The sequence below is a fragment of the Equus caballus genome, chromosome 4, assembly GCF_041296265.1.
Source record: "Equus caballus isolate H_3958 breed thoroughbred chromosome 4, TB-T2T, whole genome shotgun sequence".
In the NCBI taxonomy this organism is placed as follows: Eukaryota; Metazoa; Chordata; class Mammalia; order Perissodactyla; family Equidae; genus Equus; species Equus caballus.
In genome coordinates, this window is record NC_091687.1 from 83,839,519 (window position 1) to 83,864,770 (window position 25,252).

The window sequence follows — 25,252 nt, forward strand, 5'->3', positions numbered from 1 at the left end:
CTGGAATAACTTTCTGCTGTTTTGATTTGTTCTTTAATTTAAATTTCTGATTCAATTTCATCGATTTTCAGTCTTTGAGTCAAGTCATTGCTTCTTGTTTTCAGCTTCATAGTGTACTGAAGATGAAGCAGTACATACCTGTGCTCAGTACATCACCTTGACCCATTAGTTCGGGTAAATTAATCTTGTATTACTCAGGATGATAGCTAATGCCCCACTAACAGTTAATTATTCCATTATCATCAAGGATAGCACATTAGGACCTATTCTTAAAATAATATATATCATAGTACGCAAAGCACTTGACCCGTTGTTTTTCTTTAATCTGGAAATTTTTTAAATACAAAGTTTTCTCTACCATTCTATTTCCCAACTAAAGTCTCAATCAAAGTTTTCTTTCTTTCTTCTTACATTTAAAGTGAATTTAAATTGGGGTGTTTTCAGAAAGCAACGGCCACTTATACCAATATGCTTTTAAGAGAGTCTGACTTTAGTTATAAAGAGATTTAATGCCGGCCTCCAGTGTAACTTGGAGCACTGAGTCACCCCTGTAATAACATGTTTCTCTGAACCGCCACAAGGCATACTTCGCCACTCACCCTCTGCTTTGCATCAGGTGACTAAAGGACCAGCAGCAAACAAAAGCAAAGGTAAAATATACTTTTTATTTTGTTTGAAAAAATTTAAGGACTGTTTTTAGAAATACGCTTTCTTAGAGGAGCTAGAAAAAAAACTAATTTTGTTTCATTTTTTGGAAGACCGCAATTTCTTTTCTGGCCTAACTTACTTTATTTACTTTTCAAATATGGTACCTCTCAAAATGTGAGCTTGCTTTTATGAACCTAGCACCCTAAAAAATACATTTGTCATGGATAGTTGTGTTAAATTTCAGTTATTTATTATAAGTTTATATTTAAAAATGATTCTCACTTTAATAACTATTCAAGCCTGGTTTTATTTCTCCTCTACATGTACAATTTCTCCGAAAAGCAGCTTTCTGGAGTATGTTGCAGTTTGTTATCATCACCTAATACTTAACTTACAATAGCATCAAATGTGTTCCCCAAAGCGGGTTAGTAAACTAACTGTTGATAAGCATTAGGAACATGTGGCTTTATGACAGAGCGACAAGTTTAATATTTTTTATAATTGATAGCTGTGAAGAATTCCTCATGCTAATCTTATAGACATAAATGGTTTTCTTTAGAGTATAAGTGCATTTCCTTACGTGATACAGATTTTCTTTTTGCATGATCTTTAATGAAGTTTTCAAAGACGTGTTCCATAGTTATCATACCTACCATGACGGGCAGTATTAGAAGACTGTTATTCGGAACAAATATTGCATTTTTTAGGAAATACGTATCCTCTCAGAAAATGGGTATTTTTTGTCATAAATATAGGTTTAAAATTTTTTCCCCAAATACTAATACAGGCACTGAATATTTAGAGATGATAACCAATAGGCAGTTCAAATAAGAAAATCTCTTAGTAATTGGGAAGAGGATATATACATACAAATACATACAGATAGACTTAGATTTTCCAGAAAAGAAATAACAAGTAGCAAAACAATAGGAGAAAGATAAATCTTAAATAATTTAATCCATTGGAGAGCGAAAATCTTAAAGTCAAGATATTTCCGAAAGGGGTAAAAGGGGGCACATGTGTACAGTGATGGATAGTAATTAGACTTTGGGTGGTAAACATGATGTAGTCTACACAGAAATTGACATATAATGATGTAAACCTGAAATTTATGTAATTTTATAAACCAATGGTACCTTAATAAGAAGGAAAAAGTTTCCTATTGATGGAGAAAAAAAGCTGTGTACTTCTGTGGCTACGTATAGCAAAGGTAAAGAGAAAGATCTGAAAAATCATGAGTTGAATAAGATAGTTTAGGCCATAAAACTTGATTTTTTTAACTCCTTCACTGGCAGCTCCTGTGTAACTAACTTTAACGTAGAATTGTTGTTAATCAAGATACAGTAGTCCCTCCTTATTCTCAGATGATATGTTCCAACACCTCCAGTGGATGCCTGAAATCACAATAGTATTGAGCCCTATATATGCTATGTTTTTTCCTATACATACATACCTATGATAAAGTTTAATTTATAAATTAAGTACAGTAAGAGATCAACAAGTAATAATAAAATAGAACAATTATAACAATATACTGTAATAAAAGCTATGTGAATGTGATCTCTCTCTCAAAATACCTTATTGTACTATGCTCACCCTTCTTCTTGTGATGATGTGAGATGATAAAATGCCTATGCAATGAGATGAAGTGGCGTGAATGGCATGGGCATTGTGACATAGCATCAGGCTACCATTGACCTTCTGACTACATGTCAGAAGGAAGATCATCTGCTCCCCCATCTTGGTGACCATGGGTAACTGAAACCACAGAAAGCAAAACTGTAGATAAGGAGGGAATACTGTACTTATCTTATGATATATACTGATATTGTAGTACTATCTAAGAAAGTTTTGTCACATGATCTATTTCAGCCTTGTTTATAAATTAGAATTCAGTTTGATGATGGAAGGAAGACCTCTTGTTGAAGCACTCACAGTTTCTTAACATTTAAGTAAATTACAAGCAAAGAGTTGGATAGCTGTTAAATGGAGAAAGTTAAGAAAATTCTAAAAAATAACAGGTTATAAAAAATTCATGTGCAGAGATTCAGGACTCGTATTCTTCATGATTTTTTTTTGAGAATCATACTATATACCATATTTTCATAGCAACAAACTTTTATGTGAACCTTATTTTTTCTTGGGAAAAGCTTTAGAAAATTCAGTAATTAAAGTTATATTTAAACTTACCTCATTATCTGTAATTAATTGTTTATTGAAACCTTAGTCTCCTAAGTTTAGCACACTCCTTGAACTTGTCTACGTATAATAGAATAGTAGGTGCTGTGAATTTCTAACAGGAACAATCTCCAGTTGTCTTTTTCACAGAATAATGCCTTTCACTTAAGCATAGGTCCAATGTTCATAATAACTCCAAATGAATGAATCCCATGTTCCCTCTTATCGAGTATATTTGAAAAAAATAAATCCCACTCCTTAAGGAGCACTATTTCTTAGACAAATTATATTGGGTGGTTCAAGAATTGGCTATTATCCTAGGCTATAATTACTCTGCCTTTGTTGTAGGCATTCCAGAACAACCTTATTGCATCCTTAGTCCACCCTCAACCTGTGATTGGAACATTTCTGAATTTTCCGATTGTATTAGGAGACCATCTCAAGGTTACATTTGGAAATAAAAATTCATTTCAAAATATTTTCAAGTTATATGGTTTGTATAATTAGACTGCATGCAATTAATGTTCTTGAATAAATAAACTTTATTTTTAAGGAATTAAAAAGTCTTTGTATGAAAAGGTAAGCCACATTTATGGTTAGCATATGGAACTATAATTAATACAGAAACAACTTTCTTTACAAAGTGCGACACAGTTCTCATATAGTGTGAATGGGCAACCAAAGCAGAGAACAAGTTCTCTAATGATCTCTTTAAAATGCGTGCAAAGCATTGATTAGTTAGCTAGTATATTTGGTATCTCAATAGTTTATTTTTTTTAAGAAACAAAGCATAATCCACTTGGTTGCACGATACATACTATCTATTATTAAGACCTGGTGGAGATTAGTCTAACTGGCACAGTCATTTGCAACATCAAGAGCTTCATCATTCATCCAGCAGGTGTACCTGAAGTGGAAGCCACTGCCTTAGAAGGAGATGTGAGATATCCTCATACAAGATCTGAACATAAAAAGTGAAGAAAAACACATGGAAACATAATTTAACAAACTCTGACTTTCTTCATGTGCCACAGCCTTTTCAGATTGCTTAATTTTCATGGGTTTGAAGCTTATAGTCAAGTTTACTGAAGGTTGACAGGGATACTTCAGGTAAGAAATATTAGTTTCAAGGTCAAAGGGCATTGTAAACTCAAGCATAAATCTACTGAGTACTAGGAGGTCAGACCATCGTGGTGAGATGTCCAGAGAGCAGTTCGATTCAGAGGACTTGCCATCTTGATTAGAAAAGTTGTCTTGTGTGAAAATGTCAGCCAGAGGGCTACAGAGTAGCAGAGAAGCATAGAAAAATGGGGGTGGGTGGGCAAGATTCCATCCCATACTCATAAATTTAAAAATCTGAATTTAAGTTGTAGTTCATAAGCATAATTTTCAAAAGCTGAGACTTCAGCTCGTAGGCAAAGAATAGACATCAGTAGTATGTTTGGATATATAAAATACTATGAGTATTTATCATCATACCCATGTCACGCCCAAAAAAGACAATATTGCTGGAAAGGAAATTTAAAACAATAAAAATTAAAACAACAAAGATTAAAAAAATGACTATTGCTGGAATGAGTGAGACAATGAAACATTTTCTAGTGTGCTGATAATAGTAACTAGCCTTGGAGTCTAAAATTTTAACCTCTGCTTCCTACTGACTTCTGTTATACTACACTGAGATTTCTTTTTTGTGCTGTAAACACACCAAGGTAGTTGGACAGAATTCAAGGAAGGCAATAAGATTTGAGAAAGGATTTATAAGAGGAAAGTGTGAGGAAGAATAAAGAAACAAAAATAATGCCATAAACATTGAAGAATTAAAAAAAAAGGTCAGAATTTAATCTTCATATAATTGGATAATTGAAGTGCTTAAGACAATCCAAGAAAAATGATCTGGAGTTGAATAGGTGAAATCCAGTTTTCTGAGATATTTAAAATTAGGTTGGATGAGTCACCAAAACTAATACATAGTCAAGAAAACAAGAAAGAACAACCAAAGCATCTTTTGCATATCCAGTTCCTCCAAATACTTGTATTGTTGTAACTAGAGTTTTGCATTGTTTACAATTGGAGAAGGCCTATTACTCTACAGCATATTTTTCCACTTGTAATAAATAACGCACCGGTATTGTGCCCTGCCTTTTGTGCTGCCTAATAATACTGATCAATTCTTGAATCCTATCTTCTGTGTTCCTACTGAATATCTACTAAACCATTAATCACTATTAGTTTTCCTTTACCATAGGTAATTAACCAACCCATAATCAGCTCTTAATAGCCACATGTCAGAATAGAGTGGTAACTTAAAGCTCTGGCTGATGGTGTTTACTTCAACTACAAAAAAACAAAAAACGCTTCTCATTTCCTGAAAAAAGATTTTCTTGCCAGATTGCAGAAAAGCGTATCATTTTCTCAAATAACATTATAAAAAATGATCCTTGTAATAAAATCCAACTCAGATGTTACCTTGTTTAGGAAGCCATGACTGATTCCTCGTAGTCAAATCAGTTTGCATCTTCTTTTGTGTTTTATTAGTTTTTGAAATAAAGTAATGGTTTTGAGTAACTGCTACATCAACATGGTACAGTACCCCAAAAGAACTTGCCTCCCAAAGCATCTTACCCAACTCTAGCCACTTCTCTCTCTCAGTCATCCAGTTCTTCCTGGAGCTAAGCAATGTAATCAATTCTTGAGTTCCCCTCCAGAGAAATTCCTCAGTACACAAATTGCTACATATGCATGTAGTATATACATACTTCCCTTTCTCAGAAAAATAATGGCAGCATTCTATATATATTTTGCTTTTTAAAAATTTTAAGTACATATACAGACACACGTATAAAACAAATATAAACTTTAAAGAATAATTATAAAATCTGGTGAATATTCATATCAATACATAGGCAGTCTCATTCTGTTACAGCTGCACAGTATTCCATTGTCTGGAAAGCCATTATTTACTTAACCACTCCTTTAATGAGGGACATTTGTTTCCCACCTTGGTCATTACAGACAATGCAGCAATGAGAAACACAGAAGAAGAATTTCTAGGTGAAAGGTTTTGTAATTCAGATAGAAATTTCTAATCTTCTGTTTCATCAGGAATGTACCATAGTCCTTTACTCTTTCTTCATTGCACACTTTGGAGTCCATGCCTGGCTTTTCACTTTGCTCAACTTTTGTACCTTGCTAAGACATGTCTGCTTGTACAATGAGATGGGTGACATTTGCAAAGTCAGGTCAACTCTAGTTTCCAAGCCATTCCTGTCAGGACTGAGGCAGAATTTGAGATTAAGACATTAACCTGAAACAAAACAATGTCATCTGGCCATGACCTTTGGCCTCTCCAGTGCCTGACCCTCCACTCAATCTTGCACCCTGATGTTGAGATCTAGGATCTGGAGAATCTGGATCAAACTCTCCTGTTTTCAAAAATCTCCTGACTTTTGAATATCATTCCAGTCCTCAGGCCTAAGGTTCAGCCTCAGCTCCCGATTCCTAGTTTGTCTGTTTACCCTGCCCGGTATCCCAGCTCTTCTGGTCAATGGCTTGGGCCATATTTGGGGAGGATGGGGTATTTTAAATTATAATCTTGACTATGGACATTGAAAGGAGTTAAAAATATTCTCAGATCACTAGATTGGTTTACAGTTTAAAAACTTTAATTAGAAAACTGAGGATTTAAATCAACAATGTTATTTTAAGGAGCTTAGTTAAAAACAGGTTGACAGAGAGAACATTTTATTCAAAATGTGGTCCCAAGACTTTGTGTGCTTTCCCAAGAAAGCTGTTGATCTTGGCTGCAAGAAATTTCAAGTCCTAAAGGAGAAGTAATACTTTTTGACAAAGACTAAGTATATACTCTTATATAAAGATAATTATATTCTCTTTCAGATTCCATTTCTTAAAATGCAAAATGTTTTCACTTCATAAAAAATGTGGCCTTCCACACTGAAGAGTGAATTTTCCATTAGCCCAAGAGACACTGAAATAGTCATTTTTATGTATTTACAAAACTTATGCTTATTTTTAAGAAGACTGGAAGGGAAGCAGTTTTGCACACTGAAGATAACACAGTAGTTCTAAAAGCTGTTCAGACGGAGGGACACCAGTGTTCTCTGATAATGACATGAAATAGAGTTATAATAAAATTCAGTACCTAATGATGCATTGTGGGGCTTAAAGAAATTATCACATAGTAGATTATATTGTAAACCAATAGGCACCGAGTTTTTAAGAAAAATGTATGGGAAAAACTTAATTGAGAAAACTCTATCCATTAAAATACATTTTTTCTTCTGCTGGAACGCTTAGAGCTAGCTTTTACGGTATTGATATTCCAAGAGAGAAGAATGTAAGAACCATCAGGATAGGACATTGATTACAATCAGACTAAGGCAGTAATGTCCTTCAGAGAAAAAAAAGGAAGCCTATTATCTGCTTTTGCTCTCCTAAGCTATTGTTAGAAAGCAGGCTAGCAATCAGCTCTGCAGAGCGGAGGACGCAGCTCTGAACTCAGTGGCTCCGCTCTGTCTTCCATTCTGATAAATATTTACGTATTTTTTTTACTGGCAACAAAATATCACTCCTGTCAGTATTTTCCTTAAGGGTTGGAAATAAAACATCGCATTTTTAATTTCAGTAAAAACGGAGATCATGACCTTCAGGATAACTTTTTAAACCCTTATGGATTTAGGGGTAGACACTTGCCATCTTAAAAGTTTTGAAAACAAAATCCTAAGATCATAAAAGAAAACCCCAGAAGAATTGTACTTTAGGAAAATTAATTCCTTCCACAAATACGTTAATATGAAGAGGGCTGTGTGTGTGTATATTTTTAAAAGCCTTCCCAGAGCATTCCCTCTAATGTTAAAGACCAATGTGGATCATCATGCCATGTGAAAGAAAAACGATGTTCAGTGTATGAGAACAGAAAGTTAGAGTGACAATCAAAGTCAAAGCAAATCTGGGGCAGGCCCGATGGCATAGTGGTTACGTTCACACGCTGTGCTTTGGCAGCCGGGGTTCGCAGGTTCAGATACCCGGCACAGACCTACACACAGCTCGTTGAGCCATGCTGTGGTGGTGTCCCACATACAAAATAGAGGAAGAGTGCCACAGTGGTTAGCTCAGGGACAATCTTCCTCAAAAAAAAAAAAAAAATTAAAGCAAAACTAGCAGGATTAACTTACTCATTTATAGTGTTATTATTTTTCTGTGCAGCGATTGTTAAAAATACTGTGCAGTTCCTCTAAATAACTGGATTGCACTGCTCTTGTCTCTGAACCTGGATTATTGGAAGAGCCTCCCTCCAGGCTTCCGGCTGCTTCTCTCTTGTGCCCTTTCCTTTCCAGGTTTGCCTCCACACAGCAGCCGGAGGAATCCAGTTAAGCCCAAGTCAGACCATATCATTCTTCTCTCAAAACTCTCTAATTCTTTCCCATCTCACTTAGAGTGAAAGCCAGAGTCCCAACAAGGCCCTACAAGACCCTCTCTTACCTCTCTGTCCCTTTTACTTAGTCACTGGACCCTTTGAAGCTCCTCAAACCTGGCAGGCACGCTCCTGCCTCAGGCCCTTTGCTCCTGCTTTTCCCCCATGCTTCCCCAGACATCCTCCAGGCTCTCTCCACTCCTCCTTCGGTTCACTGAGGACTTCCTCTTTCAAATGAATCCTTGCTTTATTTGTTTTCTTTGCTATTACCACCTTCCAATGTACTATATGTTTTATTTACTCATCTTGTTTATTGTCTGTCTCCCTCTGCAAGAATTTAAGCTCTGTGAAGGCAGCGTTTTTGTCTGTTCTGTTTATTGTATTCCTAGTACTTGGAACAGGAGCCTAGTACATAGAAGGTGCTCAATAAAAATTTCCTGCACACTAAGTACCTCTGCCTTCACACAGTCATCAGTGCCCCAAAGACCACGAGCAACACACCTGCAGTTAAATGAATTGGGTTGATTACTTGTTGTAGCCAGGGAAAATGTACTCCCTGGGGAACTGTGGGATGTCTCAGCACGAAGGGATCAGAAAGAACCTGTTATAAAATTTAGGTATTAGTTGGGTGATTTGGCAGAGGTCTAAGAAAATGGGAATTTTCTCTAGATTGGATGTTGTCAGAAAGCAGGGGCATTCCTTTGATTGGGTAAAGAATGACAGTCATTCATACAGCAAGAGAGAGGGATGTTCGGTATTTTGTGGGTTGCACAATGACCTTGTTCTTATCTGTACTTAGACAAGATGAGAATGTAGTCATGCTCTGTTTCATCCTATTGCGGTCTGAGAGTAAATTTGTTTGAGGTTGGTATTTTGTGAGATTGTTTATTCTAAGAGGAGAATACTTTGGCCCAGCTGTGAGTATGGCCAGCTTCTGAAATGTGGGGGTTGCTTTTTTAAAAATTTATCATGAGCAGGTAAGCTTTTGTGGGGAAGGAGGGAGAGAGGAAAGAGGAATAAGCAGGGGGCAGAGCCTTCTCTGCAGACTCTCGTATCTGTACAGGGCAGGCCTCTCTCCTCAAAGAGGACCCCATTCCTTCATGGTCCTTCACTGTCAGAACCAGGGAACTGGAACAAGGTGAGGTACGAGGCCTGCTTGATAAAAGGCAGTCCGCCCTCTCTATTGTTTTTGTCACCTTCCCCTCTCAGTGGGTTAAGAAGGTCAGAACTGTGAAGCCAAGGTCAAAGCAGTAGCAGCCACACCTTCCTCACTGTGGCTCTTCCTTCCACCAGGGGAGGCATCTGAGGAGAAAGCTCCTTCCATTTACCCTCTGCCTTTCACAGATGTTTCACTTTGCTGGAAATCATTCGTCCAGGAGCCTTCAAAATGTCATCCCAGAAGTTTCCCTGTTGAAGGAAGAGAACTAGTGTTTCATATGTGTCCCCGGAACAAACCTTACTCCTAAGAAGAGAAAATTGGCTGATAAAATTTAGCGGAGAAGTCCAAGTTAAACTCCCCACTCATCTCTACCCTCAGTAGCGTGAGAATTCTTCCCAAAGTTCCATCAAGTAGAGATTTGTTTAAAGGAGCAAACCTTCCCAGGAAGATTATGAGAGGGGCAAGGGAGAAAGATAAGGAAGTTTGCTGTTGGTGACTCATGGTTGAGTGTGGATAACTGCACAGGTTGCGAGGCTCTAACAGCTAGTTGAGATACAAGTAGAGCCCAGGAATGGGGATTTTGGTGGCGTGGGTGGGGTGAGGGAAAGGAGTCTAGAGGAATTCAGAAGCAAAGGGCACTTTTGGAAAGGGCAGGCCTGGGAGGCTCCCTGGCAAAGGAAGGAGGGTGGGAGAAGCAGACAGCTAATGATTGCCTGATGGGGGCAGGGGACTGAAAAGTGTCTGGGAGGTGCCCAGTGAAGGGATCTCCTCCTAGCAAGCCATGTTTAATTAGCAGCATGACAGAGGGTGCTGCCTGTGTGGGAAGCAGAAACCTGAGACGCACAGCAAACAGAAGACATAGGCACCAAATTTTATTTATTTATTTTGCCTGCATTTGTTGTGTATCCATACGTTTTATCAGGAGCTCTGCCTGCCACCCGCCGTGCAATGTGTACCTTCCATTAACTGGAATCAGGAAAATAATAATGTTCTGGGATAGGAGAAAAGAATCACTTGGTAACTTTGTAATAAATGAATGAAGCTATTCTGTGGCAATGATGAGGGGGCTGACCAAAGAAGAAACAATAATCAGTGGAAAGCTATGTTTTGAATAAAACTGAAAGCAGGAAGTGTTCTGGTAGAATAGATTTTTTTTTGTACATATATACAGCCTTCTCTAATATGAAAAGAAGAGCTTTTCTTTTTCCTATTAATGATCACATATCCAAATCTATTTTTCTTACCCTGAGGCAGAATATAATAAAATGATCAAAGATATGGGGCCATATTGAGGACCACAACTCTTTTTGTACTTATAAAATTAAATTCTTTTGAAAATACTGTTCTCTTCAAACCATAATTTATACCTTCAGTTTATTATATTTCATGTTACTAAGTGGAGTGATCTTATTCATCTTTGTGTTGTGAAAGAGTACAGATATTTATTCAATGAACAGAGGAAGAAAATATCTACCTTCATAGCTCTTAAAAATCGACATTTTGTGTATATCCATTTACTTAGGATTTAAATGTCTTTGAATGATGTTTTATAAATTATTTAAAATTTTTGCTTACCTCAGTGTCTTAGGCCTGGGAAACGCTATAAAGTTTGGCTGGTAACACCTGGTGGTTAAAAATGATAATTACATGCAACATACAGTTGACAGTGATTGGCTTCACTGGAGGAAATAACACAAGCTGCAGGTTCCGTGGAAAGAACCTCTGTCAATCAGAGTTCCTGGTTGTAAGCAACCAAAAGAAAACCTCACTGACTTGAGCAGAAAAGTGCTGTCCTATGAGGACAATTCTGCCACTTGACATTAACACTATGGATGTCAGGTTCTGGATGCCCCCACATGCACTGCCTATCCTGGACACTGGAATTTTTGTCACCACTGGCACCACCCCCTTTCAGTCGTTTTGATTCCCAAGATCTCGATTCAAAGTGTAGAATAGGATGCACCTAACTGTCTGGCCACGGCGACATAGCAGCACCCGAGCTACAAGGAAGGCTGGGAAAGCATCTGGACCTTTTGGCTTGTTTAATGAAATAATAAAAAGTTATTACAAGATTAAATGAGATAAATATTTATAAAGTACTTAAGCACAGTGCCTGGGATTTGATGAGTGCTCCAAAATGATAGTGAATATTATTTTACATCTTTATTTGCTCATGAGCCTTTTTGAGGGCAAGGACCACATCTTACTCATCTTGTATCCTGAACACAGGGTCTGATGCTCAGTAAATATGTGTTGAATTGCGTTGCTTGCCCCTGAATAGAAGCTAGGTCTCTACACCTGCATCTATATCTCTGTTTATTTATAGGCCTCTTTAAGATCTTTAAATAAAACGCACTTTAAAAATATAGCTATATAACACCAATAGTAATATCCATCCAATATTTGAGTCTTTTTCTTCAAAATTATCACTAACAGAAAATTAAATCTCTTCACAGGTCTTCCAGAGTGTGTTAAAACAGAAGATAAGACTTTTTTCTTATCATGAAACTGTTATCTGAAGGACAATTCAGGTTTTGTGTTGTTCAACCAATACATCTCACATCATGGCTGCTTATATTTTTCATTCTGAAGTCTATCTCTTCTCTAAAACCTGCCCGACTTCCAATTTATCAAAGGAAACCTTTTATAGCTGCATGGAATGCTCCAACAGATCAGTGTTTGATAAAATATAATATAAGACTAAATCTGAAAATGTTTCAGGTGATTGGAAGCCCACTGGCCAAGGCTAGAGGGCAAAATGTCACTATATTTTATGTCAACAGATTGGGCTACTATCCATGGTATACATCACAGGGGGTTCCTGTTAACGGGGGTCTCCCCCAGAACATAAGTTTGCAAGTACACCTAGAAAAAGCTGACGAAGATATTAATTACTACATCCCTGCTGAAGATTTCAGTGGACTTGCTGTCATAGACTGGGAATACTGGAGACCCCAGTGGGCCCGGAACTGGAACACAAAAGATGTCTACAGACAGAAGTCAAGAAAGCTTATTTCTGATATGCAAGAGAATGTATCAGCTACTGATATTGAATATTTAGCTAAAGCAACCTTTGAAGAAAGTGCAAAAGCTTTTATGAAGGAAACCATCGAATTGGGAATTAAGAGCCGACCCAAGGGCCTTTGGGGTTATTATTTATATCCTGATTGCCACAATTATAATGTTTATGACCCAAACTATACTGGGTCATGCCCAGAAGAGGAAGTTTTGAGAAATAATGAGCTCTCTTGGCTCTGGAACAGCAGTGCTGCTTTATATCCTTCTATTGGTGTCAGGAAATCTCTTGGAGACAGCGAAAACATTTTGCGCTTCTCGCAATTTCGGGTGCATGAATCCATGAGGATCTCCACCATGACATCCCACGATTATGCTCTGCCTGTATTTGTCTACACAAGACTAGGCTACAGAGACGAACCTTTATTTTTTCTTTCTAAGGTAAGACAACTCTTGCCAAAGATAGGGGGATTTCCTCCCTATCTCTGAAAGAGACATTTCTTTGTTAATTATATTCTTTGAAGACTTCCCAATCTTAATGGTGTTAGATAGGAGCATAATTCTTCCTTTGACTAGTCATCCGTTTAGACTCTTCATCTATGGAAACTGAATTTTGATTATCTTCTTCATTATTATTCTTTTAAGGACCACAATAAGGGGGAAGGGATTAAAGTGCAAATCGGCAATTGTTCCTTCCTCCTCCTAGCGTGGATTCCACTGCCTTACAATCTGCCTTTGGAGGGTTATTAGAATGGTTGGTGGTAGACAGGTTGGAAAATCAGAGAGGATGTTTTAAAATGGAATAGTTGGCTTACTCATGTAGACGTGGAATTGAAGGCATCCCTGTTTCTGTCTGGCCCCACCATCTAAAATGTCAAGAGAAAAAAGACTGTTTTCCTTTTAATGCATGATGCCAGCCTTAACAAAAGATGTAAGGGAGGCACAACATGTGAATATACTTAACACTACCGAGCTGTACGCTTAGAAATGGTTAAGAGTAAATTTTATGTTATGTGTTTTATACTACAATTCAAAAATTTTTAGATGTTTTTTAAAAAGGTATAAGTGAGTTGCAAATCTGCTCAAAGTTGGCAAATCTATAGATATAGCCATCTGGTTTATTCTTGACTCTATGACCACAACAAATGGAAAGTAGGTAAGAGTGGTGTGAGTTTCTAAATTCAATAAGAAATTCATCACTAGTAGATGTTTTTGTAACTCTAGGTTAAAACTTACAAATAGAAGTTTTATTCTATCCGTTTATTTTACTTCAGTCGTTTATGTAGTCAAAAACCTCACCACAAGGGTGACTTTTAAAATAGATGAAATTTCAGCCCAATTTTCTCTCCTTTCTTCTCCCTTTGCTACTCTTGTCACTTGAATGGAAACTTCTAGGGAAAGTAGTTGCTGCTGTAATCTTTGGACTTGGATAATTATGTGTATACTTTCTATGATGAGAAGACTTGGGACTTGTTCAGACTTTCACATTTGTGAAGCAGTAGTATTCTATGATGTAACTGGATGCCAAGGGTTTGTCAAATTTTAACAGAGGCATTTCTTCTTTCTCCACCATCACAAAATTTAATTCACCAGCATGTATTAAAATACAAAGACGTTCTGAGTGTTGGGCATCCAAAGGGGGAGGCTCAGAAGCACTCAGGGGAGGGCTCTCCCGTGAGCAGGAGGCATCTGTGGAGCATGTAGAGCGTAGAGCTTACTCAAGGAGAAATGACACACGCAGTATCGGGATTTGGTGAATACTGTGCCTCTGACGCCTTTAATGAGATGAGTAAGAGAAAAGAGTCTCTTTTGTGAACTGATATTCATACTACCTAGAAAACTCAGCAACAAATGATTGAGAATGACACATAGTTAACGTTATCTGGAAGGTTTTAAAGGATTATCTAAATCTTTACAAAATAGTCTTGACTCTGAAATTGAAAGTTAAATACCACTTTCTTCTGTGAAATTTCTTTTCCTTTTCTATATTTGGCTCACACAAGTTCCTTTCTTTAGTGGTAATAAAGTTACTTTTGGAAGAAACAATAAACTTTAAGGGACAAAGTGTTCATTTCAAAAGATTAGTTTACGCTACTGCTACATTCTGAACATTCTGCAAATCCAGGGTAAGCTTCCTTCTTGAATAGCTACCTCAGAGATGCTTCTGTTCTAAGGGAACAAGCAACAACAGTCAGGTTTCTCATCTCTAAACAGTTTTCTTTGATAATCCCAAAACTTTCTGAATTAAAAGGTATTTCCAAGTGTTTTGAACCATCAGTTTACCCACCCCTTTACCCTATCCTCCATAAAAATCTGCCCACAAAATTTTAAAAACCTGATATTCATTTATACCAAACTGTAAATGACTAGTAATGGCTTCCATTTCTGACTTTCCCAAAGATATCTGCATTTTAGAATGTGTGTGTGTGTGTGTGTGTGTGTGTGTGTGTATACACACACTTATGAATAGGATTAGAAAAATAATTTACCAATAGTGGCAAATCTTTTAACCTCAGTACCTCATTGACTTAATCTACACAATGGGAAAGTATTACCTGCCCTAACTGCCTAGCAGAAGTATTATGAAAATCAAATGAGGAAACATATGAAAATTTGAAGCACTACAAAAATATAGGTAGTATAGCTATCGCTTTTTAACAGGTGTCAAAGTCTTCAACTTGAAAGGGGAATATCTAAGAATGGAATCTCAGTCAGCAGCCACCGCCTGGGAGGTGATATGGGGGCATTAACACCCCAGTCCATGCAGAAGATTCCTACCACCTATACATAAATACAACTGAGATACAACTTGATGCTATGCTTTAAAAAATAATGAAAGGAGTTTTCTTGACTGTAGATTTAAAGATGTTTATCTCTATAACTAATTAATGTTCCCTCTGGTAACACACAAAGGGAGCTCATTAGTGGTGCTCCAGCTCCCCACAGTGGGTACCTTACTTACATGCACTATGATAAAAGTGTTAGGGACTGAAACCCAAGTGTGGAGAATGAGTCCTCTGGGTGCCCCCACCCTCTACTTCCAAAACCTTGATTCAAGCCGAAAATCACAAGTAGGGCAAGGCAGTCCTATACTGTGTTAGGACCTGGGAGATTTGTTGCCATTACTTCATGCGCTGTTCCTTTATTTCCCCTTTCATGCGACATCATTCATGTGGCTCATGCTCTCAGGTGGTCCCAATCTACTCTCAGAGGCATCCTACCTGTGACTTCCCTCACTGACTAGTGCTCTTGCTTTTTCGGTCCCCCAAACACGGCTGCTCTGTGATTCATTCAGGACCCCTCTCTCAGCTAAGGGACAGTAAGCTAATTTGGTAGAGAAATTTGCATTAATATCTTCTGCTGCCTGCTCACTTCCAGTCAACAGGCGCATGAAGACTTGCAATTTTGAATCAGTCTCAATAAACTCTCTCTGATAATGACACTAAAGGACACATTGGGAAGAAACTAACATTCTCTCCTGATATCAACCTTAGAATGTATAGCTTTCACCACAAACATCTGTAGCTTCCTTACTTACTGAATATGAGATCAATAACCTCAATAACCTATAAATGTTGATCAAAACTGATTAATAATCAATAACCTATAAATACAAAATGTAAATGCTATGTCTCCCTCCTTCCTCTGATGACAATGCCTTAACCCAAAGGAATTGATGGGAGATTTCCGGTTTCCAGTCTGGCATATAAGAAACTAGGAAGTTCCCACTTCTTCCTAACAAGTAAAAAGTTAACAAACTGAAAACATCGATTCTTCTTAGACTCACAAGAGAAGTGAGGACACAGGGCAAATTGCTGCCCTCAAAATTGTAGAGACAGACGGTGAATACAGAGAATCACCACTTACCAGATCAGAAACCCATGAGCAGAAACCTCTGCGGGAACCAGTGCCCGAGTAGGAAAACCTGAACTGTAATTGATGAATTACTGGTGGCTCAGTGTGGACAAGTCTGAGAGACGAAAACTCCAGGGGACCCAGTGATGGGCGCGGAGGGGCACTTTTGTGAGTTTTACCTCCTGGATCTCTACCAGGTTTGTGCAGTAAATATGGGAGAAAAATTCCATCCTACATCTGGCAGAGGGAGGGGGAAAGAAACCATTTTGAATATTCTGGAGCATTCTGTTCTTCTTAACAAGGTCTGTCCTCAGGAGAAACTGTTTAACCAGAGCTAAGCGTGCTAGGGTCTTATCAGAGCCTAACTGACTTGGAGAAGGGAAATACTCAGCTCTAGGTGGCTCTAGCCTTCCAGGTGGGAGAAGAGAAATACTCAACTCTAGCCTCCTCTAGCCAGCCTGTCCCACCTCAGAGTGGGGGTAAAAAAACAGCTGAAAACCACTTGTGAAGTTCATAGTACAGAGGCACAGGCCCACTAAAAGATTGAGGCCTACTCATAGGCCTACAGAAGCCTTCCGTTGCCCCCGCATCTTACTAGCTCATTGCTGAAGGGCTATTTATAGCAGCTGGTTGTACCCAGGATGAGCTATCTGCTTATCAAAAGAAAACTAAATCATGTCTAGCTATCAAGAAAAAAATGACAAGACATACTAAAAGGTAATAAGACAATTTGAAGAGACAGAGCAAGCCTCAGAACCAGACTCAGATATGACAAGGATGTTGGAATTATCAGACTGGGAATTTAAAACAATTATGATGAATATGCTAAGAGCTCTAACGGATAAAGTAGATGCATGCAAGAACAGGGGGACAACGTAAGCAGAGAGATGGAAATGCTAAGAAAGGACCAAAAGAAATATTAGAGATCAAAAACACCGTAACAGAAAAGAAGAATGTCTTTGATGGGCTTGTTAGGAGATTGCGCATGGCTGAGGAAAAAATCCCTGAGCTTCAGGATATCTCAATAGAAAGCTCCAAAGAGCAAAGAACAAAGACTGAAAAAAACACAGGAACAGAATATCCAAGAACTGTGAGACAGCTGAAAAAACTGTAACACACACGTAATAGGAATTCATAGAAGGCCGTTGGGGTATTACAGCCCTTCTGATCACATCATGTGACTATGGCATCACTGTATTCAGGGAAGTTTCAAAGTAAGTGGAGGGAGGAGCTCTGCTCCCTTAGGTCTTTGCCAAAAGAGGCAGTGGACCTGGACCCAGCAGAGTCCTCGTTCCAGGCACTGCGTGGCTGCCTCTTCCTCTGCCCCAAATGCATCGTATCATGGATAATTTTCAAAACCATTTCACTTACACTAGCTCATTTGAGCCTCACAAAAACTCCTCCCTTCCTGTCATCTCAGCTTTGACCTGTTCAGCAGACATTGCGGTCATGGGAAATGGAAATGGATGTGAGCCTGAAAGGGAAATTAGTTTAACCCAAAATCTCCTCTTTTTTTTGAAAATCTCCCAGAAAAAAAGACTTTAAAAACGGAAATTGTAAAACCGTTAATTTCAATGGACTATAAAAGTGTTAGATAAGGACATTTCTCTCTCAAGTATTGATTTGAGTATATAATGCCCCAGGCAAAATATAGTTTAGAAGTTCTGCTTTTATTTTCCACCAAATCACCCACTTACATTTTCCAGCACATAACTGATGGAAATTCACCATTGGCATAAGAGGTAAATGCTTAGTGTCCTAAACAGTGGGGAAACAAATTATAATTTAACAAACTTATTTAGGAAACCTCCTGTAGGAACCTAATTTAGGAAACCAACTGCATACATTCAACTCTTAATTTCCCTCTGAAATGGCTTAGATCCGTGTTAATCTTTAAACACTAAAACAATAATCCTTTAGGATTACAAAACCAAAATTCCCCATGCTGAAATTTTGTTTTCATCTATCTTAACCATATGGAGAAAATTCCGGCAACCTTAGCATGACTCGATGAGTCATAAATAAACCCCATTAAGTCAAGTATTTTGAAAAGTAAAGACAAATAGTTTCAGGGACCAAATATAAGGGTTGGACCAAATGAGAGCCTGTAAGTTCTTAACACTGTGTTCCTTTGCCTGGCCTTGGATCCAAATGACACGAGTCACTGCAGAGGTGAAGTTCTCAGGGGGGTGTTGCAAACTGGAAAAGGAACTTAGCTAAGAGGAACTCCAGGCATTCCTAAACTATTGGATTCTGTTTCTGAGTCATATACATATAGCTGCTTTGTGTATATGCCCCTAGTAAGCTTCGATTAAACAACTTTTGGTGGCTATTCACAGGCTAATTGTCTTCAGAATAATATCCTGTTTGGCAAAATGTAACTTTTCCTTTAAAAATATTTAATACTTTTTCCATATGATTATAGAGTGTCATTTTTGAGCCTTAGTTCATTGAACATTTGCGTTACTCGAAGAAAGTGGAGAGTAGTTTCATCCTATTATATTGAACTCAGCCCCCAATCCTAGTCTCTGGTGGGTTGTTTTGTATTCAAATGAGTAACAAACTCTACTCTTCATCTAGCAAGATCTAATCAGTACCATTGGAGAAAGCGCTGCCTTGGGAGCTGCAGGCTTTGTTATTTGGGGAGACATGAATTTAACTTCATCTGAGGTAAGTTGGTACCTTGAAGGTATAGTTAACATTATTCCAAGGATTTGCTCTGTTTTCCTATAGAGCTCACTGCAATAAGAGCTCTCGTGGCTTGCACAGTAAACTTGCTTTAGAATAAAAGCTCAAATCAGTGCCTGATGCATAGATGGAGCTCATAAATATTATTAACTTTTGTTAAGAGAGTAATTATAATATTGACATTTGTTGAATATTCACTATATGCTAGGATTGTGCTAAGTGCTTTCTTGTTTTGGATTTACTCACTTAGTGGTCATAATAACCCTTAGGAAGTAGAGACTAGCTTCCTCATTTATAGATAAGGAAATCTATCCAGGGTAACAGCTAGTTAGGCTAGTTAGTGATGGAGTTGACATTACAGACACTTTGACTCTGGAGCCCTTGTATTAATCACTGCATAAAATGTGTTATATCCTATTTTGAGAAGTTGAAACAGATGGTGACTTTTTAATCTCCACATTGAACTTATTTTTCTTCTGTGGAGAAATTAGCCAAAAATTAATAGCATTTAAAATAAGACTTATATGTCTCCTGAAATTTCTCCCAGCTCAGATATTATTTACTCAGAAGTCTTCCCCAATCCGCATTAATCACGATCTCTTCTGTGTTTCCAGATGTTGTTTGTTTATATCTCTATAGTGTAATACAGTTTGCCTTGAATTATAATATTTGTATCTTAAACACTTCATTTAAATCAAACTTTTTGCAAGTTCATGATGATCTGATACTATTCTTAGAATTTCACAGGCTCAATTTGTCGCTACTGAGATATCGTTCATGAAACTATTTGTGACAATATAAGGTTAAAAGTCTCCTCTGTCCACATGTGAGACTTAGGTAGGAATTGTGAGGATCAATCCTGACTCTCCAGTGTGATATTTCCCTTCCAGCACATGTGACATGAGAAGAGCTTCATCAGGAAGCCGAGTGTACAAACCAGGTGGCCTCAGTTTAGAACATAACAGGAACCACAAAAATAATGACCTGGTCAGCCTTCCTGGCTTTCCTATGTTTGAATTATATACAGGATAGAGCCCAGAGAAGTCGCTATTGAGCACAAGTACCAGGAAAATCCAGAAGGCTATATGTTGTGTCAGCAATAAATCGGTAGAATATGACGATTCAGATTCTAAGAAAACCATGAAAGGTACCACACATCTGAAAGGTGGCTGGAGGACAGCAGCTCTGGCATGATTACTAATTTGTTCCACTTTTATTTCACACCCATTATCTTGGGAGCTAGAAGGAGAAAAAAGAGGATGTAAACTGGAAGAAGGCAAGGTCACATATGCTGACTCTGGGACCCACTTGCAAGCTCAGTTGCTTAGCCCTCCTGTAACAGGCTCTCCATCTACTGTCCCTTCAGCCGCTCACTCTTCCTGATCAGGGTCCCTTTGTCGTAGTGCCTGAGCCTGAGTTCACCAACTGGGACCAAGCCCTTAGGTTTCAATCAAGTCCTAATAGCTGCCTTGTGGGCCTAGATGCTCTAACGCTATCAGTACCAGAAAAAACACTAAAACCCATTTGTTTCTACATTTCTAGGGCAACTGTACAAAGGTGAAGCAGTTTGTGAGCTCTGTTTTAGGGCGCTACATAGTCAACGTGACCCGAGCCGCCGAGGCGTGCAGCCTCCACCTGTGCAGGAACAACGGGAGATGCCTGAGGAAGGTGTGGAAAGCTCCCGATTACCTTCATTTGAACCCTGCAAGTTACTACATAGAGGCCTCCGAGGATGGAGAATTTATTGTGGAAGGAAAAGCATCTGATACAGACCTGGCCCTGATGGCAGAGAAATTTTCCTGTCAGTGTTATCAGGGATACGAAGGGGCCGATTGCAGAGAAATGAAGACAGCTGATGGCTGCTCTGGGCTTCCCTCTTTTTCTGGTTCACTAATAACACTATGTCCTCTGTTTTTAGCAGGTTATCAGAGCATTCAGTTGTGAGATAATTGGGTTTAAAGGGAAGTATGTGGCCTCTAGTCACTTAGGGAAGAGATGAAACTTATGACAATTTTTTTCCCTTACGAAATCCATTGAGAGGTATTATAAGTAGACGCTATATAGGTCACTTAACATAAACAGGAACATATTATTTTATTTGGCTCCAATTTAACTAAGAAACCAGATCCAGGAGTAAAGTCAATGCCCTCTCCTTTCTTACTGGAATGTATAAGTGGTATTTAAACCAGAGCTAATATATTTTAATCTTTATATGAACATATATCCGTAAAAGTATACATGTAAATATTAAATTATTGATTTCAAAGACTGGTTTTCTAGCTATCAATTTACTTAAGGACAGATTATTAAGTAATTATCTGATTCAACAGACAGAGTCACCTCAGAGTGTGACTCGATCACCTAGTTCCCTGAAGAGGGCCCAATGCAGAGTTCCTGTTCCAGCCTTAGGGCCAGGTTAGGCTTCTGCTCCCTGCCTGGGCTCACTGAGCGCAGAACCAGTTCCTGAGGCGACTGCTCATGAGGGCGCAGGAGATGACGCGAGGGGAGATGTAGCCAACCCACTGCCAAAGCATCTGTTCCAATATGGCGCCTCTTTCACCCGCCATGAGTTCTTCCCTTACAGACTGGCAATTTAAACACTGTGAAGGGCTTCGTATAGTATTTATGCTCGCTAGTCCCACGTTGCTCTAGATCTGGAAACTGGAGCCATGTTAATAAAAAATGTGATTGATGTGTTCTGCAAGCAAAAATCATTACTAAAAAAATATTTAATAGGGGCCAGCCAGGTGGCATAGTGGTTAAGTTCGCATGTTCTGCTTTGGCAGCCTGGGGTCTGCCAGTTCCGAGCCTGGGTGTGGACATGGCACTGCTTATCAAGCCGTGCTGTGGCAGGCGTCCCACATATAAAGTAGAGGAAGATGGGCATGGATGTGAGCTCAGAGCCAGTCTTCCTCAGCAAAAAGAGGAGGATTGGCAGCAGATGTTAGCTCAGGGCTGATCTTCCTCAAAAAAAATTTAATAAATGACATTTAAGGACCCAGAACTACTTTTGGGAAGGGGTCTGTCAAGAAATAGTCGATATTTTGACCCTTACATAGGAGTTTTGAGTAGCAGTTTTAGAGTCAGTTTGAATCTAATTTGAATTATGGTTTCGCTATCCATCTGGTTGTGTGACTCTTGGCAAGTTATTTATATTCTCCATTTTTTCGTCTGAAACTTGGTAATATAGTTCCTTCCTCAGTGAATTATTCTGAGAAGTAAATGGAATAACACATCCCATGCATACTTTGGTTTTTAATACATGTTGCTAATCTTCAACTATCTTCCCTTGATCAGCAAATTAATTGAAACACTTAAGAGAAAACTTCCCTCTTTCTTTTTTTCTTTTTTGAGGAAGATTAGCCCTGAGCTAACTGCTGCCAATCTTCTTCTTTTTGCTGAGGAAGACTGGCCCTGAGCTAACATCCGTGCCCATCTTCCTCTACTTTATATGTGTGACACCTACCACAGCATGGCGTGCCAATTGGTGCCATGTCCACACCCGGGATCCGAACCAGCAAACCCTGGGCTGCCGAAGCAGAATGTGCACACTTAACCACTGTGCCACTGGGCCAGCGCCCGCTTTTCTCTTTCTGATGTTATGTTCTATTGATAGTCACTTGTGCCTTGTGTTCTCTAAAGAGGCACGTTCGGTTGATAGGATTTCCTTCCCCTGGAGACAGTCTACTTGGAAGGTAAACTCAAGATAGACGATGCTATTATAGAAGGCATGAGAGTTGATTCAACCTCCTCCACTTCTTTTGTCTTTCTATGAAACATTTGCTCTTTTCAACTCTGGGTCCCTGCTTGTCAGAGGTTACTGACATTGTTAAGATGTAATTTCTAAATGTAAAATACAAATAAAACAGAAAGTCTTTATGGTACCCTGAATGAGAGGTAGCATTACATAGATTACCTTTTTAAGAACTAAATTTATTTTCACATGAAAGATGATACAATCACATTATAGAAAATTTCTAAAATCGGAAAAATAATAAGGGAGATCATCAATAATCACTATAACATGTACTGGTAACTTTTGGTATATTTATTTCTCACATTTCTTCTAAAGACTTTTTTTTAAGTGGTTGTAATAATAATATAGGCATACTTTTGTATCCTCCATTTTTCACTTAACCATGTAAGTAGTTTTCATGCGATTTCATAAGCTTCATAAATATCATTTAAATATCATTTTAAGATCACATAATAGTCTATCAACTAGATAAAGCCAATTTAATTAGCACTTTTCCTTAAGTTTTGATCTTTAAATGTGAGGCTTTTACTATTTAGTCACGTCATCAGAGAAGGCTTTCCAGATCACCCTCCTAATTCAGTCATTCACTTATTAATCAGTTTGTAGATTAATCAATTTATTAAGCATTGTTTCTTCTCGGGCATTGTTCTAGGCTTTGATATACATTCTTTTCTTTTTTTTGAGGAAGATTAGCCCTGAGCTAACATCTGCCGCTAATCCTCCTCTTTTTGCTGAGGAAGATTGGCCCTGAGCTAACATCAGTGTCCATCTTCCTCTACTTTATATGTAGGACACCTGCCACAGCATGGCTTGATAAGCCATCTGTAGGTCCACATCTGGGATCTGAACTGGCGAACCCCAGGCCGCTGAAGCAGAATGTGTAAACTTAATCACTTGCCACCAGGCTGGCCCCTGATACGCGTTCTTGAACAAAACAAAGAGCCTTGCCTTCTTGGAACTTACATTCCAGCTGAGGGAGTCAGACATTAAACATACAAATGAGCAATTTATGTCATATGTTAGCTCTATGGGAAAGAAAATAGAGAGCAGAGTGGGGGAGGTTGGGCTTTCCATGTGTTGGGCCTCATTGAGCAGATGCTGTTTGAATGCGAGAGTTCGCCATGAGGATACTTGGGGAAAGGGTCTTCTGGGCGAATGACTTAGCTGGTGCACATTTAGTAGTGGGCCTGGTGGGTTCGAGGGAGAGCAAAGAAGGCACTGGGGCTGGATCCTTCCTTCACCATTGACTTCCCTTCTTTATTCTTTAGTCTGAGCATTTATCACCATCTGACAAAGCGTATATTACATATTTGTTTATTTTCTGCCTTTCCTCACCGGGATATAAACTAGGAAAATAAAGACTTCATTTTGTTCACTGCTAGAACACTCCTTGCTACAGTGCCTGGCACACAGTAGGTGCTCAATAAGTATTCTGAATGAATAAATCAATGAATGATTCAAAAGTCTGAATTGGTAGAAGCTATAAATTTCTTATAAGAGATTTTTTTTTAACTCTGCACACTAATAGTGAGTTATTGCAAAGTCATTCTCAAGCATTGCTATTCTATTCTTATCCTAGCACACCAGCCTCTGAAATCACATAGTTTAACTCGTCTGAAGAGCTGAGGCCTGAAGAGAATAAATCACTTGGCAAAGTCAAAGAGCCAGTTTGTGAAAGAGCCCAGTCTGGACTCTCAGTTGCCGTTTTCTTTCCACCGTAACTCTGATTGTAACAGGATCCAAATATATTCGTTCAGCTTTTGACCACGAATTTGATGCGTTTTTTTATGAAGTTGGGCTACTGCTCCTGGTTCTGTTCAGTCAACTTGCAGATATTCGAGCTACAGATTCTCTGAGGATTTAACGTGGCGCGCTGTTCCCGGATAGGACATCTACCTCCTAAACTGCTTAATGAGCGCAGCTTCTTACGATCTTCCTGACTTTCTTTCATGGAAACAGCAAGCACTCAGCCTCTCTAATCTTCAGTGTTCTCTTTTATGAAAAGGAGATAATAATGGGGTCCTTTGTCCTTTTACACAGATTTAATGATATCAAGTAGGTAACATACTTAGCATAAGACCTGGCACATAAAAAACCCCTAGCAAATGTCAGCTGTCATTAGCAAGTGCTTTCAATATTGGTCCCCATAAAAGCTGTGGTAGGTAATATTATCTCTATTTTGAAGTAGAAGAAATTATGCGTGACTCAGAGTAGTAAAATATTTTACTCACTATCACACAGAAGTACCTAGGCTTTGAATCCTTTTCTCTTGAAACTTAAACTAATTATCTGTTGATTAGATCTCAGCAGAACATACAGGAGACTTGTTTTGTACCAAATTTCTTTTTACTAATTTACAGAAAAGCATAACCCACAAGTATAGTGATCCTGGTATCAGGCAGTCAGTGCTTCTTTTCACCCCATGGAAGAAAAACTGTTAACGGATCTACTAACAATGTACCTTTAACTCTTCTACTCTAAATATCTAAATATCATTTACCCATAAAAGAAACCGAGC

The 25,252-nt window shown here is 38.4% G+C and overlaps 1 protein-coding gene across 8 annotated transcripts; it reads left to right on the forward strand.

Annotated features, from left to right (window-relative positions):
• The first annotated feature begins 558 nt into the window (after nt 1-558).
• Nucleotides 559-24,505, forward strand: HYAL4 (hyaluronidase 4). 8 transcript variants are annotated; one of them, XM_070265003.1, is made up of 6 exons: nt 2,360-2,402; nt 3,725-3,936; nt 11,876-12,875; nt 18,870-18,959; nt 20,520-20,645; nt 24,314-24,505. In XM_070265003.1, the coding sequence occupies exons 3-6, from the start codon at nt 11,922-11,924 to the stop codon at nt 24,326-24,328; spliced, it is 1,185 nt and encodes a 394-aa protein (XP_070121104.1). In that variant the 5' UTR covers nt 2,360-2,402; nt 3,725-3,936; nt 11,876-11,921; the 3' UTR covers nt 24,329-24,505. The 8 variants fall into 8 exon arrangements, with proteins under 8 accessions (XP_070121103.1, XP_070121104.1, XP_070121101.1 ...); XM_070265004.1 differs by having other exon boundaries at nt 2,364-2,402; nt 3,728-3,936; XM_070265000.1 differs by lacking the exon at nt 24,314-24,505 and having other exon boundaries at nt 2,363-2,402; nt 3,728-3,936; nt 20,520-21,688.
• Nucleotides 24,506-25,252: the final 747 nt, after the last annotated feature.